Source organism: Sinocyclocheilus anshuiensis, unplaced genomic scaffold (assembly GCF_001515605.1).
Source record: "Sinocyclocheilus anshuiensis isolate Anshui unplaced genomic scaffold, SAMN03320099.WGS_v1.1 scaffold311, whole genome shotgun sequence".
Classification (NCBI taxonomy): Eukaryota; Metazoa; Chordata; class Actinopteri; order Cypriniformes; family Cyprinidae; genus Sinocyclocheilus; species Sinocyclocheilus anshuiensis.
This window is the reverse complement of record NW_015549606.1, coordinates 175,726-191,723: the sequence shown is the minus strand read 5'-3', so window position 1 is coordinate 191,723 and position 15,998 is coordinate 175,726. Positions and strand designations below refer to the sequence as shown.

Below are 15,998 nucleotides of genomic sequence, written 5' to 3'. Positions count from 1 at the left end.
AAAATATATTGTGAGAAATGTCAAATTTTTTTTTTTTGTAACCACAACTGTTAGGTCATCAAAATTCTTCAATATATCCTCGTTTGTGTTCTGTGGAAGAAAGAAAATGTTAAATTTTGGGTGAAATTTATTAGTTTTAAAAATAGTGCTTTTATGGGTGTTTTTAAAATCACAGACAAAAAAGGTATAAAAGGGAAAGTGAACAATTGCATAGTGCAGTCCAAACCAAGTATGAAAACCATTGTGTTTGTATGCGGTATTGAGAACTTTGCCACATTCAAATATTGGACAGTACAAAGCTGTTACTGACCGGAGTTTTTCCATACATGAGAATGTCTGTGTGAGATATTTAGGCTCTCAGTCTGTCAGGCCATCTCAGCATCCTTGCTAACAAAGTTGAAACAGTTATTTTTTTATTTCTTAAAGCATCTTATTGAAGAAATGGTCTTAGTTGGTTTCACAGTTTATTGCATTGTTCAATTTCATTATTCAATATCTACCAATTTATAACGCCATTTATGTAGCTTAGGTTTACATAAGAATGTGTTTTCATTATTGCATTAGGTGTTAGAAGCAGTTGAATCAAAATAAAGATTTAGAAGAACACATGATGATTATTTCAAATATTTGTACATTTTTAGAGGCTAAACCCTGAAACTATCATGTTGTTCGACAAATCATATATTATATAAAAATAGGAAGCACTTTTTATAACAAGAAATGTATAATATCCTTTAGTTTACTAAAATCAAGACTTTAAGATGTTTTCTGAATTAATTTTTACAATTAAACCCGTTTCTTTCATTTTTCCAAAGGTGGCGACAGACAAGGTAGCAGGCAAGCTGAGTTCGACTCTTTCATGGGTGAAGAACTCAGTGTCGCTCACGGTGAGTCAGATGGCTAGTCAGGTGGCCACCCCCTCCTCGCTGCATACCACTGTGGCTTCATCCATGGCCTCGCTGTCCTCGCCCTCCTCAGCTTCCCCGTCCCCGGATGATGTGGATGATGTGGAGCTGTTGGCCAAACTAGAGGAGCAGAACAGGTACGAGAGCTTCACCCAGGAGGATTTGGAGGATTTGTTTCAATTCATTTTTAGTGTTTGCCACAGCACAACACTTGAACAATTATCCCATTCCCAGAAGTATTTTGGGAGCACGATTTGGTTACTTGAAGTCCATATTGGGTGTTATGTCCTTACTTTTACTGCTTAAAGGATGAATCTTTGATTTGATTTAAGGTCATTTTAGATGAACGGAACAACTTTCTTTATTGCATTATTGGTTTAAGCATTCTTTAATGCTGAAAAGCAGGAAGTTATAAACGTCTACAGCCTTTTTTTTTATAAAGGAAATGCTTTTGTTTTTTGTGCACTTGTTTGGCCTTCAGACTTTTTCATGTGGGTGACACTGGTTTGAAATTTGAATCCTGCTAGTGATGTGTCCTGATCCTATTCCTCCTTTCACACTACTGTTCAAAAGTGTGGGGTTGGTTAATTTTGTTTTAACGTTTTTGAAAGAAGGCTCTTGCTCACTAAAGGTCTTGGCACACTGAGTCCAAAATTCTTGTCCGAAATTTTCGCATGTTAAAAAATAAATACGACCTCATGTTGTGTCAATCATGTTTACACACTGCCTCTGAAACTTTCGTCCGTCATAAAAAAATCGGACCAGGTTCGATTATCTGCGTTTTTGCATCCGTAGTAGGGTTGTGCCGATAGACGATAGTATCGTGTATCGAAGATAGACAGATATTGCCTGTGGCTGATGCCTTTGACGATAGCAAGACGATTATTATTATTATTATTAGTATTGCGCGTTTTAACCAATCACACACGATTATGCTGAGCTTATGAATGCAATGGCCAATCAGATGCGTTCAGATGAGTCATCACTGAAACAGCGGAGTTCTGTTGTTCAGTGCGCGCTGAGTGACTGAATTCTGACTCGCGAATTCTCTCCTCATAAACAACAATGTGCAGATGTACGTGCGATGTAAGTATTAGAGATTTATTCATCATACAGTGTATATTCACTGATTTTAACGGGAGTGTTTTTAAAGTGCATAAACTCGTGCTAGACTGAGCTTGTGATGATGTTCTTTGGTAATGTAATGTTCTTTGCTCGTTTTCTGTAGCTGCTTTTTGAATAACTGAGGAAATGTAAGCATTATAATTAGTAACTTACGATGTTTCTATTCATTTGTTATCATGTTAAATACAAATTCAGTCATATTAAAAACATTAGGCTGCTTTTAGCCTTACGCTGGAGTTGGTTCACTTTCTCAAGTAAATAGTTACATAAATTAGCACGATAATATCATGTATCGGCGATCTCACAGGCTGACGATAGGACGATATGAAAATTGAGCATATCGCCCAACACTAATCCGTAGCAAGCATTTTGATAGGAAAGTATGATGAATATGAAAAAAAAGAAAAAACACACAAACGAAAATTTCGGACTCAGTGTGCAAGGACCTTAAGCCTGCATTTACATATAGTAAAACAGTAATATTATGAAATATTATTACAATTTAAAGTAACTTTACTATTTTAAGATAATTTAAAATGTAATTTATTCCTGTGGTGGTAAAGCTGAATTTTCCGCAGTGAGTGACACATTCTTATTATTACCAGTTTTTAACTGCTTAATATTTTTTTTGTTTGGAAATTAAAGGAGACATATTATGCCCCTTTTAACAATATGTAATATAAGTCTCTGGTGTCCCCACAATGTGTCTGTGAAGTTTCAGCTCAAAATACCCCACAGATCATTTATTATTATAATTTTGAAAATGCCTATTTTGAGTGGAAGCAGAAACACGCTGTTTTTCATGTCTGTTTCTTTAAATGCAAATGAGCTGCTGCTCCCCGCCCCCTTTTCCAGAATAGAGCTGCGCCATTACAGTTCGGACCTGCTAAAAAACATCTGTTTTGGTTCTGATTATCATGTTTATCGCGCTGAAATCATGCATTTTAAACCATATGAGTTTAAAATTCTGATATACGGTTTTCTGAGTGCGCACGTACAGAAAGTGGCTGTCACAGCATGTGAGTTAGTACTAAACTACGTTCTCATTCACACACAAGTTTACGTTAAAACACGAGTTACAAAAACTGTCGGTTATGTCTATGAAGGTAAACAGCTGGGAAATAAATTGCATGTTTATTTTAGATAAAGGCAGGCAGCAATATACAGTAAATAAATCAATAATTCCACTGCTCTCTTGTCTCCTCTGAGGCTGGGACTCTAAATAGTGTTTTTTAAAAAAATGTTTTTTTTTTTTTTTTAGATTAATATCAAACCTAAAAAAATTTTAATAATATTAACAGCAACATTATTTATGGTAATGGTATACATGAGCCAATATGTTAGCTCATTTATTGCAAACTTATTCATATAAAATATTCATGATTTGCTACGTTTTTCACATTTGTTCTGCATTAGAAACTGTATATTGTTGTGCATTTGTGCTTTTTCCATCTTATTCATTTCAGGTTTACTATGTTAACCCAGTTTGATCTGTGACCTTTACTAAATAGGAGAGTGGGAGTGGTGCTTAGGCCAGCTGACCTCTGACCCCAGCCTTCATCAGGACAGCTGGAGACTACAGCTGGTCCCAGAGATGACTAACAATGCCCTATCACCTGCTGTCTCACACAGTACTCATGCCATTAGTGTAATGCTGCCTGGCACATGTCAGAGAGTGTGTCTCCTCTCGAGACAACACAAGCCTCAGCATTGTCATAATGCTGACATGATAGAAAAGCAGAGTAAAACATTTGACAGTCAAAGACATTTAAACCTTGCTTGCTTTGGAAGACCTTTTTAATTAAGCTAAATTTAGTTAAATTGCCACATTAGAAACCAGGAAGGAGACGTAATAAAATAAGGCCTTTTCCTTCCTGGTTTCACATAAGAAGAATTGGTGACTGTATCAGCACCAGCGACTGATTTCCTGGATGTTTTAAAATGTTAATAGGCATGTTGACCTTTTTGTGAGCATTAATTTGAATTAGTGTTGGCAGATCAAAGCTCCGCCCCTTTCCTCATTAATTATTGAATAGGTTGGAGACCTAATGCTGTTTTCATCTTGCTGATTCTGGTATCACAGGCTGGTTTCGGTATTAGAACAGAATCGGAGTGATCTGCTTGGGCGAGTGCAACACCCACACAGAGTTCTCTCTGCAGCATGGAAAGTAGGGCAGCAGCTCAGAGGATCTGTGGAGTGTTTGAAGCTCTGATTCTTCACATGTGGCCCTATGGGCTTGTCTTGCCACTGCAGAAACGGGGTCTCAAGTACCACTGATGAATCTGTAAGCTAGGGCTGTGCCAGTACAATCAGATGAGTATGAATATATCGCAATTTATTTTCTCGCAGTGTTACATTGATACTTATCCATATTTTCATTAATTGATTTGTTAATTCTTGTTTCCTGTGGTTCAGTTAATAAAGAAGCAGCAACTCAAACAGACTGACATTCCCCCGTAAAGTCAGAGCCATGTCCAAGACACTGTGCTCAAAAGAACAAAATTCTGAACAGCATGAGAGATTGATATTTGCAGATTCACTTATGTCTCGCTGACGCACTAAAACTCTTTTATATATTTGTGTATATATAGCAGATTTTCAAACACAATTCAGTTAAATTGTTATGTGTTGGATTGCAATATCTATTAGTGCGCGGTTTCTGATACCCAGCCCTACTTTACACTAGCATTAAAAAGTTCAGATTTGGAATAAAAAATACATTTTTTTGAAAGATGTCTCTTAGTACCCTTACAAGGATGCATTTATTTGATCAAAAATACAATAAAATCAGTAATTTATGAAGTATTACAATATAAAATTACTAATTTCTGTTTTAAAAGTTTTTAAAATGCAATTTCTTCCTCTGATGGCAAAGCTGAATTTTCAGCAGCCATAATACTTCAGTGTCCCATGATCCTCCAGAAACCCTTCTAATATGCTGATCAAGTGCTTAAGAATAAGTTCCTTTTTTATTGATGTTACAAACAGTTGTGCTGTTTAATATTTTTTGTGGAAACCATTATACATTTTTTTCAGTATTCTTTGAATAGTATAAAGTTCAAAAGAACAGCATTTATTTAAACAATGTAAATTGTTTTTTTTTTTTACCTTTGAATGCTAGTGTATGTCGTCAAGACACTCCATACCATGATTCAAAATGAATCAAGAACCAAATGAGTTACAAGGGACTTTAGTCAATAAAATAAAAGAAAAATGAAAACAAGGAAACAAATCACAATGTGACATGATTGTAAGGTAACGTTTCACAGAGAAATTCTATGATGCTATATGATGCTGCCAATGACATAGAAGTGAATTTGCAAGACTATGAAATAATTCTGTTGTTTTGTAATGCAAAATACAGTTTCATAGCTGGTAAGAAATAAAAGTCAGTAATTCACCCCCCACATATTTTGAACTCCACTGGGATTTTGCTTTGCTGCTGCACAGGTTGAGGGCCTTTGCACTTTAGATAAGCATTGTTTGTGTGTGTGTTATGCGGGCTCAGAGAGAGAGAGAGAGAGAGAGAGTGGGGTGAGACTGAGACAGCAAGAGAGTGTGAGAGAGAATCAGGTTGTTTCAGTTCTCACAGACACACTTTAGGATTACTTGGAGAAATCCGGGGAAAGGCATGTGGATTGCAGAATGAGCTTCCCGTGGTGAGCAGCTTCACAGTAATACCTTTGATCAATTCTCTATCGCAGATGCAGCGGAGCTGTGATTGACAGCCGGTTACCCATTTTTATTAATGCTGTCTTTTTTACCGCCACTGTCTTTTTTTCTGTTTGTGGTTGCTTTTTTAATTAATTCATAGAACAAGTACTTGGCTTTCTATCTGCTTTTACAAAGTGAAATGTTTTTTGGAGGAATGAGCAGTGTTTGTTTCTTGTACAAGAATCCACTTTGCACTTTAACCAGCAGTGAATCATTAACACAGAAGCAACGCTTGCAATGCAAATTGTCTTAATGCTTACTAAATTCATCAAATAGGTTAAGCCTACTGTACATACTTTATTTAACTGCTTTATTTGTATTTAATATAGTTTATGAACATCTGTACAATGGCTCGTGAGTGGATGTAATTACAAAATGTTTGTGGGATTTCCCAAACTTTCTGTCCTTTGAGTAAATACCATCAAGATAAAGGTTTGCATCTGGGCTGTAGTGTGGTTGTAGGATCAGGATTAAGAACCGCTAGATTAGATTAAACAGAATAAAGATTTTTATACATTTCCACTTAGAAGCAAAGATTTGACTATTTCTGTTTTTTGCACCCTAACCAGGCCCTCTCATTTGTGCCCACATACCAAAGAGGCAAGCTCTGCCTTGCCCCAAAGAAGATGGAGGTTGCTCATTATGCATTTCATAGTTCACCCAAAAAGGAAAATTCAAAGACCAATTCATGTTGTTCCAAACCTGTTCTTGCTTCTGCGGAACATAAAAGATATTTTGAAAATGGTCACAGTTCAAACGAAAACTGATGGTTACCAACATACGCGAGTAAATGATGATAGAACTATTCATTTACTGTATAATGAAGGTCTGTAAAGTTTCCTTTCAGTTGCTAATAATTTTTTGTTGCCCCTTTAATGTTGTTTGTCTTACTTCGATAGAATTATTATTCATACTGGTTAGAATAACCAGTTGCTTCATGATTTTAGTGGTGTCTAAGACGGCCACAACCAATTGGATTACATTCTCATGTATCCCATTGCAATTCGTGACTGGAATTTAAAGTAACCTTTAAGTTGTTTAGAATGCAGTTTATAGTGTGCTTCTAACAAAAATTGGATTGAAAAGATACATTTTCGAGGATTTAAGTCCAGTAGTCTGAGAAAAACAGAGACTGAAAGTGTCCCAGCAGGACCGTCTCTCTTTTTTTCCTTTTCTGCCCACCTACCACCAGTAACTCGTTCAGCATCACAACCCCTCAGCTGTGAACTCCATGACTCTCTCTCGCTGCCTTTCACCCCTAACAACCGTGGCCCCCCCTTGCATGACCCAAAAGCGGCTGTAACTGGATCCAGCCTCAGAGCCTTGGTCATGACGTCACCTAGCGCTACCTTTAGAGAACCGGGGCCCCACTCTTTTTCCGAGATCAGAAATTCCAATTCCATGGCTTTGTGTCTGTGCTGTCAGCTCTTAAATGTTGAGGTTACTCACGAGCATTGTCTGCTTGTTTTCCAGCTGATCCGGGGTCAGGTTCACAATGATAGCGCCTCCACACTGTCGCTCACAGTCAGAAAGGGACGTATTTATTTTTTTTACGCTAACTATGTAATAAGCATTTTACAACTTTGTTTTGAAGTGTTTTGAATTTTGCTGGCAGGAAGATTTAGTCTGTTTCTTCATGCCTTATTTGTCTGTTTGTTTATTTTTGGATAGGCTTTTTAGGTTTTATTGTCCTGTTGATTTTTCTATGTGCAGATGCTAATGCGGTTAGCCTTTTTTCACCTATTCTGCAAAGAATTTCTATTCTTTTTTTTCTGTTTTACAACCACTGCATTTTGCATAAGATATGCTGGGGAGTCTTAAATTAGCTTCTCCATTTATAGCTGTCTGCCAACATTCCCAAGCTAGCACACTCATTTGGCAAACATCCCCTGTTTCATAACACTATTCAGTTGTAAATAAATACTTGACTTTTAAGTCTAAAACATTTCTAATGCTGTGCTCTGAATTGTGCGTTGCTTAGAACTGTATTAATGTCTGGAACAGACATGCCACCCAGTGTTTTTTTCCGCTTATGCAAAAAAAGAGTGCTGGGACCAGTTTAGCCATGCAGCTAACAGCTACTGCTGCCCAAAATACAACTTTAATGTCAACATGAACATGTCGGTGCCATAAGTTGCCAGCAGTGGCATCACTACTGTTTCTCTGTAGAATGGATGGTAGTCTCTGCCACAAAAACCTGTTTGCCATTCAGTTCACTGATTATCAACTTGGATGACTTCTCTGAAACTGGATGAAAAGCTGACATGAACAAAGTTGTGACTGTTATTGTGTTACTTAATGCGATGGCTTCTCTTATCGCTGCTCCATCTGTACACCAACACTTCCTGAAATACAGCTTCTACCTTTAAACTGTATTACATTTCATTTTAGAGTGGGTGGTATTAATAACATTTTTATGCCACAGTACATTTTTATGTCTTGGTAATAAATCTTTTTGCTGGAAATTTGTTAATATTAAAATAAATATAAAAAAAAATATTGACATTTCTCTTATTATTTGACACTTTATCCAAAAGATAATAATATTATTAAAACAAATGATTATTCTGGCACCAGTGCAATACACTGGCATACACTGCTTCACATTGTACAAAACAAAAAAAAGAAACTGTAAAAAGAATAATATAAAATGGATATGCATTAACAGCCTACTACAGCTTATTATGGGTATGGGTTTTATTTTACTAAACAAAAAAATGCATAGAACAACAAAAAACTCACAGGAAATAAAGCATACATGCAGTGAATACAAGTATTTTGTTGGTTCTCCCTTTTTTTTTTCTTTTTTTTTTTACAGCAGTTGTTCTCCAGGGCAGTACTGAAGTTTTTCATATTTGTGTTTTTTGTGTGTGTGTGACACTTTGTCTTGTTCCATTGTGTTATAATAAATGAAACAATTAAGCATGTACATTATTTTTACACTCCAAGCACAACTACACAATATTCTTACAAAATCCTTAAAGTGATCGTTCACCCAAAAAAGAAAATTCTGTCATTAATTAGTCACCCTCACGTCGTTCCAACCCCGTAAGACCTTTCTTTATCTTCGGAACACAAATTAAGATATTTTTGGAGAAATCCGAGAGCTTTCTGACCCTGCATAAACAGCAAGGGAACTACCACGTTCAAGGCCCAGAAACATAGTAGGGATATTCTTAAAATAGTCTGTGTCATCAGTGGTTCAACCGTAATGTTATGAAGCTACGAGAATACTTTTTTTTGTGCTCAAAGAAAATAAAAATAGTGACTTTATTCAACAGTTTCTTCTCTTCCGGTCAGTCTCTGCTGTTATTCATGACAGTACGATATGAGGGTGAGTAATAAATTACAGAATTTTCATTTTTGGGTGAACTAGCCTATCCCTTTAATACTAAAATGTTACAGGTGAAGATGTCCATTGAGGAAAGAAGTCCATTTAAGTTAGACATTACTTTTGGCCACTACTTGTATAACACTTTATTGAACATTTGTTTTGTATGATGCTTAAGAGCACCTTTACCATCATACTGTCAGGCCCTATTTCATCTGATGTAGGTTAACTCTGAGTTCATATATTAATTTTTGAGTTTTCATTTATGCTTCTTTTAAAAGCACAAACAAAAATTTTATAGTTTACTTCTGTAATAAGTGTTCTCTGCCATGGTTGTCTTTCCAGGTTGTTGGAGACGGACAGTAAGTCTTTACGGTCTGTGAATGGCTCTCGAAGGAACAGTGGCTCCTCACTGGTGTCTAGTTCATCAGCCTCCTCCAACTTGTCACACTTGGAGGAGGATACATGGATCATGTGGGGACGCATCGTCAATGAGTGGGAAGATGTGCGGAAGAAGAAGGAAAAACAACTAAAGGTAAGCAGATAGACTATCCATCAAGTACTGTGGGCAAATCAGATATATGCCACTTATCACTGAACATAAGGGTTTTCAGATGTCATTCTTTTATTTAATTACAACAATAAAAAAAAAACAACATTTCATTGGCATTTAGAGCAAAGCTACAGCAACATCAAATATACTGCACAAGCACACAGCTACTGATTTATTGCTGTTATAAGGTAGTGAAACACATTACAAAAAAGCTCATAAAACATACGGCCCAATTTAAATATGTGAGTGATTTGCTGGTAGTGCTAATGTGTTCATGAATTAAGAAAAATGGTAAAAGTGGTTGGCTCCGTGAGAGAAAGGATTATATTTACTGATGGCAACCAGCTATAAAGTTTGATATAAAATATAATGATATTTGAATAATGAATATTCAGTTTATTTATTTTTTTTATTTTTAAACGTGGTGTGTGATGATAAATGGTTTATTAATTTCATAGTGAGCCTAGCATGTATTGTTTGCTCCTGGGTATGTAGCAAAAAAAAAAAAATTGTTTATAAAAATATAAGACCGTTTTAACATTTTAAAAACTTTTGAATGGCTGGTCAAACTCTTATCAACTTTATATTTTTCCAAAACATTCCTTTATAATTACACGGAAGCTTAGGCCTTCTGAAATATTTTCCATTTCCTCTTAAAATAATGCTTCTGCAGTGTTTTACATATCCCGCTCACACAATAACATTTTCAAGGAAACAATGGGAAAGAGAAAATGATATAAACCACTTAAGCAAATTTCACAGTTGTCACTTTCCCACAGAACATACTGACCTCAGTGAGACAAAGTAAATGCAGTTTGTGTTTAATGTATGACCTCTTACAAGCCAAAGAGGAGGATCTCAGGCGCTTCTAGCAAAGCAGCAACAGAAGTCTTTTGTACAGCCTAGTATTCTAACAAAGACACATCTCTAGCACACCCCTAGAGTGCTTTTGAAGAATCTCAGTGCTGACCGTGTTATGTAGGTGGACTCTCATCTCAATGACCAGCTGTAGAAATAAGCCATCTAAGCCAATCTTCTACTGCGCAGATGAGCACAGGAAACAGCTTAATCAGGTCAAACATAATTTGGTTACAAAAACATCGAGCTTTGCTGTAGAAATCTCTGACAAGGTTATATTTAGCAGCATAAAATGGTCTTATCCTGTCTGTGGTACATACTAAACCCTGGGGAGAACATCTGAATGCTGACAATCTTGGAACCTTGAGTAATTTGAGTGTAATCCTTCAAATAAACTAATGGAGATTTGGCAGTATGCGTACTTGCTTTTAAGTTAGGCTGTTATGTATTAATGTATTAATTTCTTTCTATTTTTTTTACTACTTAAAAAAAAAAAAAACTTTTTACTTGCTGGAAACTTTTGAATGGCAGTGTATCATCATGGTTTCGACAAAAATATTAAGCAGTAAAAAACATTTTCAATAGTAAGAAATGTTTCTTAAGTAGCAAATGAGACACTGAAGACTGGAGTAGTGGCTGCTGAAAATTCAGGTTTGCCATCATAGGAATAAATAGTAGTGTATAATAATTGTAGTAGTAATAATAATAAAATAATAATATAGTTTTGATATTTTCACTCTGTTGCACGCTTATGTCCTGACGTTCAGTGTTAATATTTAAATCAGTGGTTTGTTTTTTTTTCTTAGGAACTGGTTAGGAAAGGCATTCCACATCACTTCCGAGCAATAGTGTGGCAGCTGTTGTGCAATGCCCAGAATCTACCCATAAAGGAGCAGTATTCTGAGCTGCTGAAGATGACCTCGCCTTGTGAAAAGCTTATCCGCAGGGACATTGCCCGTACCTACCCCGAGCATGAGTTCTTTAAGGAGAAGGACAGTCTGGGTCAGGAGGTGCTCTTTAATGTTATGAAGGTAGGTTATTAGCCACTTCTATTTAAGGCAACAGTATATTTAATATCAGAAGAATCTCCTTGAACTAGGACAAAGTAGTTATAGTTGATAGTTAGTTAGTTATAGGAATATAAACCTCCTGATCTGTACACCACCTGACATTGGTTTTTGTTTAATGTCATTTGAAACCGGAGTTTACACAAGGAAAACACCTAAAGGTCGCTGGAGTTTTTTTTTTGCTAATTTTTATTTTTTTTAAGATGAGTAATAATGAGGGAATAACAGATCTTGTTCTGCTCTTAACTGAGCAATGATTTTATAACTTTTGTGTTTACAGGCTTATTCCCTGGTTGATAGAGAGGTGGGCTACTGTCAGGGAAGTGCTTTCATTGTCGGCCTTCTTCTAATGCAGGTATTAACACAATCAAAAAATATTCTAGCTATTAATCACGTTTTTCTTAAATGTAACATTTTATTACATAATAATAACAATAGTACAGTTATTACAGAAGTTATTAATATTTACAGTCTGTGATAGTGTGCTATATAATTGTTGCCTTCTTGCAGATGCCAGAAGAAGAGGCTTTCTGTGTGTTTGTGAAACTGATGCAGGATTACAGGCTGAGAGAGCTCTTTAAACCCAGTATGGCTGAACTTGGCCTATGCATGTACCAGTTTGAATGTATGATTCAGGTCAGTGACTGTCTGCTGATTTGTTCCTCATAAATCTATAAAGCTTAGCTTAATGCTTATATTCAATGCACACGAAATTAAATTATACCAACTTATTGCTTTCACCTGGTGATTTCACCATCTCTTTTGGTTTCTCCTTGCAGGAGCAGCTCCCAGAGCTCCATGTGCACTTCCAGGCCCAGAGTTTCCACACCTCCATGTATGCTTCATCTTGGTTCCTCACCATCTTTCTTACCTCTTTTCCTCTTCCTGTCGCCACCAGGATCTTTGATATATTCATGTGTGAGGTAGGACTTAATGGTTATCATTCGTTCTCTCCTCACACACTCTACTCAGCCTCTCATTTTTATGTAGTCATATGTTTTGCATGCTAAGCTAATTTGAGAACACAACACACTGGTGTATTTCAGTGGTCTGTTATCGCCCTCTGGTGGCTTCACAATGCTACTGCATATATTTTTGGATCTTGATTTTTCACCAGTAGGTGTCCTTACAGGGTTTAGAGATAGTGTTTCGTGTGGGCATGGCCATCCTGCAGATGAATCAGGCTGAGCTCATGCAGTTGGACATGGAGGGAATGTTGCAGGTGGATTATTTATAAACATTTTATTCTCAAGGATAAACTCACATTTAACTTAATTATAGCTGCTATGCAAGCTGATACTTTTCTCAGTGGAAGTTGCCACACCATGATTAGAGTCTAGAGCTGTTATACAAATGAGTTTGTTTTACAAATATGCAATTATTTTTTTAAGCAAAATACAAAAGTTCTTTACATTTTTGAGTAACCATTGGATTGCAGATAATTTTTTTTTAAAGGTTGGTCAAAAGTTTAGAATAATTACGATTTTTTTTTATATATTTGAAAGAAGTCTCTGTATTTTTTTATTTGATCAAAAGTTAAAACAGTGATATTGTGAAATAATATTACAAATTAAAATAGCCATTTTCTATTGTAGTACATATTAAAATGCAATTTATTTCTGTTATGGCAAAGCTGAATTTTGAGTAGTCATTTCCCCAGTTAATACAAATGCTTAAGATATTTGTGGAACTGGTGATATATATTTTTTTATGATTCTTTGATGAATATAAAAATCTAATAAACAGCATCCTTGCTGAATAAATGTTAATTATTTATTTTTTTTACTACTAAAAAAAACTTTTTACTTGCTGCAAACTTTTGAATGGCAGTAAAAACCATTTTCAATAGTAAGAAATGTTTCTTAAGCACCAAATGAGACACTGAAGACTGGAGTAGTGGCTGCTGAAAATTCAGCTTTGCCATCATAGGAATAAATAGTAGTGTATAATAATTGTAGTAGTAATAATAATAAAATAATAATATAGTTTTGATATTTTCACTCTGTTGCAGCACTTTCAGAAGGTCATCCCTCACCAGCTGGATAGTGGACCCATTGTGTAAAGTGAATTTTTTTTCTTTTTTTTTTTTTTTTGTATGTTTTTGGACATTGAAGATTGCTGAACTGTTTCTTTATGCCTTTATTCTCAGGTTGGAAAAGGAGTACACTACAATCAAAACCAAGGAGATGGAGGAACAGGTGGAGATCAAGGTGAGACAGCCATCCCATTCCTAATAGCATGCCTAAATGATGCCTTTCCGAACATTTTTGCTACTATTGTCATTCATTTTAGTGTGCGCTTATGGACACTGTGCATAGGCTTTGATGCATTTTTATTAACATTGTATACCTAGTTTTTATTTTTTATGTATAGGCAAAAAAGCTAGTTAACAGTGCTGTGAGTGTGTTCCAAATTTGACATTTTTCTCTCTTCTGAGGGTAATCAATCTATGTTTTTTCCACTTTTGGGAAGTTGTGGAAATGATAGTATAGATTTTTTCTTTTACTACTGAAGCAAATGGGAGCACAGAAATTATATTTCCTGAAATTTTCTGTTCACCACTGTAGACGTTTACTTAAAGGGGTCATATGATGCGATTTCAATTTTTCCTTTCTCTTTGGAGTGTTACAAGCTCTTGGTGCATGAAGAAGATCTGTAAAGTTGCAAAGACTAAAGTTTCAAATCCAAAGAGATATTCTTTATAAAAGTTAAGAGTCAGCCACACCTACCTAAAACGGCTCGTTCTAACACGCCCCCACATATCTACCTCACTATGTGGGAAGATTTGCATAACGCCGCCCAAATGTTCACGCAAAGAAAGAAGGCGTAACTTTTATTCTCTAAACACATTTCATTACACCAAATACACAAAATAATGTTCTTTTTAGCAGCATCATATGACCCCTTTAACTTTGAGAACCCCCGAAATGTGAAAAGTCCATTGACTACAATTAGCTCTTATTTTTTCAATGCATTTTAAAATAGTAGTAATTATTTTAATAAATGCTATTAACTGAATTAATCAAAGCTCAAACTAATTGTATTGCTTTATTTAAGTCTAACATTGTTGATGTTGACACGCCATTACAGAGACTACGCACAGAGAACAGACTCCTGAAGCAGAGAATAGACACTCTGGAGAAAGTGAGTGATAATTAAGATGCAAAGCAAATCATTCATCATTCAAACATATCCATACACCATTATGTCATCCCATATTTGCTCATCTTGAATTGGTTCATGGCTCTCTTTGTTGTCAGTTATTCTTTGGAAATTCTTTGGTGTAACCAATAGCAAATGCTTGAACACACCCGATTGGGTGTATCATAACTGGCTTGTGTGCATGTCATTGGAAAACTTGTGTTTTATGAGGCTGGTAAGTACAGTGATAACAAAAAAAAAAAATCACCCTTTTGGGTGTGCACATGGGTAATGCTTGTCTACATGTATTAATTTCAGACAAGAATGGTTGTCTGACAGGTCTTTTGAGCTATACTTTTTTGAGCATGGGTGAAAACCCAAACCTGCATTGGTGCATGTTGGAATATTCTCTGCTTGTAAAGGCATGTTTGTGTCATGCATGAAACAGACAGCCCATGGTGCAGATCGGTTAGTTTAAAAAAAAAAAACCGCACATGTACTCGCCTTCCATCTCCTCCCCGCATGGAACCTTTGTACTCAAATGAAGTACTAACTCAAACACCTTCAGAAGTTCCCCATTTGTAACCCAGGGCCGCGTTTGTTGTGCAAATATAGTAGATCCACAAACTTTAAAATGACACCAGTTTCCGTTGTATTCTCACCCTACTGACGCTCAGACTGTCCTCTGCTTGGCCTCCTTTTACACTTTTCACCCTGTTGTGGTGTCACAATCTTGCTTTATTTCATAGCCACAGCACGAACACCATGCTCAAACCTCCTCCAAGCGTGACTATGCTCAAACTTTTTCTACCCCAGCTCACTATGACCGTTTCAAATCTGCATTTATGCTAATTTAGTAAATGTTGATCTAAAACAGTGTCTTTGCAATGTCTTAATGTAGGGGTATGAAAAAGAACACTGTTTTCTGTCAAATCGGTCTTATTATTTTGTTCTGTGTTGTAATATCCTTTGGTCTCTCTCTTCTCTTTGCTGTTTCCTTTATGGATTTTCTCTGTTTTTAGGAAAGTGCTTCTTTGGCAGATAGATTGATACAGGTACAATTTTCACTCTCCTCTCCACAATTTATCTCTGTCTTTCCCCTTTAAGAACCCAGCAGTTCTGTCTTTAGCTTTGCTTCATTTCCATGATTTGCTTAAATATCTCACACCTACTCACAATCAAGAGTGAAATAAGGCAAATTCTGCGATTTCTGACTTCAGGGAAAAGGCATCACTGTGCTTAGTATCTTTGGGCTGCAGTCCTGATTATTGGTGAAATACTACAATAACCCCCCCCCCCCTTC

At 36.1% G+C, this 15,998-nt stretch overlaps 1 protein-coding gene across 1 annotated transcript in view; it reads left to right on the top strand.

The window, feature by feature from the left end:
- The window catches only part of LOC107659000 (EVI5-like protein), a 51,306-nt gene that overhangs the window by 16,859 nt on the left and 18,449 nt on the right, over window positions 1-15,998 (top strand). Inside the window, exons 3-12 of the mRNA XM_016447762.1 lie at window positions 9,422-9,611; window positions 11,294-11,518; window positions 11,835-11,909; window positions 12,065-12,190; window positions 12,334-12,477; window positions 12,687-12,776; window positions 13,566-13,610; window positions 13,669-13,764; window positions 14,645-14,698; window positions 15,718-15,750. Of these exons, the coding sequence (XP_016303248.1) occupies window positions 9,422-9,611; window positions 11,294-11,518; window positions 11,835-11,909; window positions 12,065-12,190; window positions 12,334-12,477; window positions 12,687-12,776; window positions 13,566-13,610; window positions 13,669-13,764; window positions 14,645-14,698; window positions 15,718-15,750 (1,078 nt within the window). The remainder of the gene's footprint in view (window positions 1-9,421; window positions 9,612-11,293; window positions 11,519-11,834; window positions 11,910-12,064; window positions 12,191-12,333; window positions 12,478-12,686; window positions 12,777-13,565; window positions 13,611-13,668; window positions 13,765-14,644; window positions 14,699-15,717; window positions 15,751-15,998) is intronic.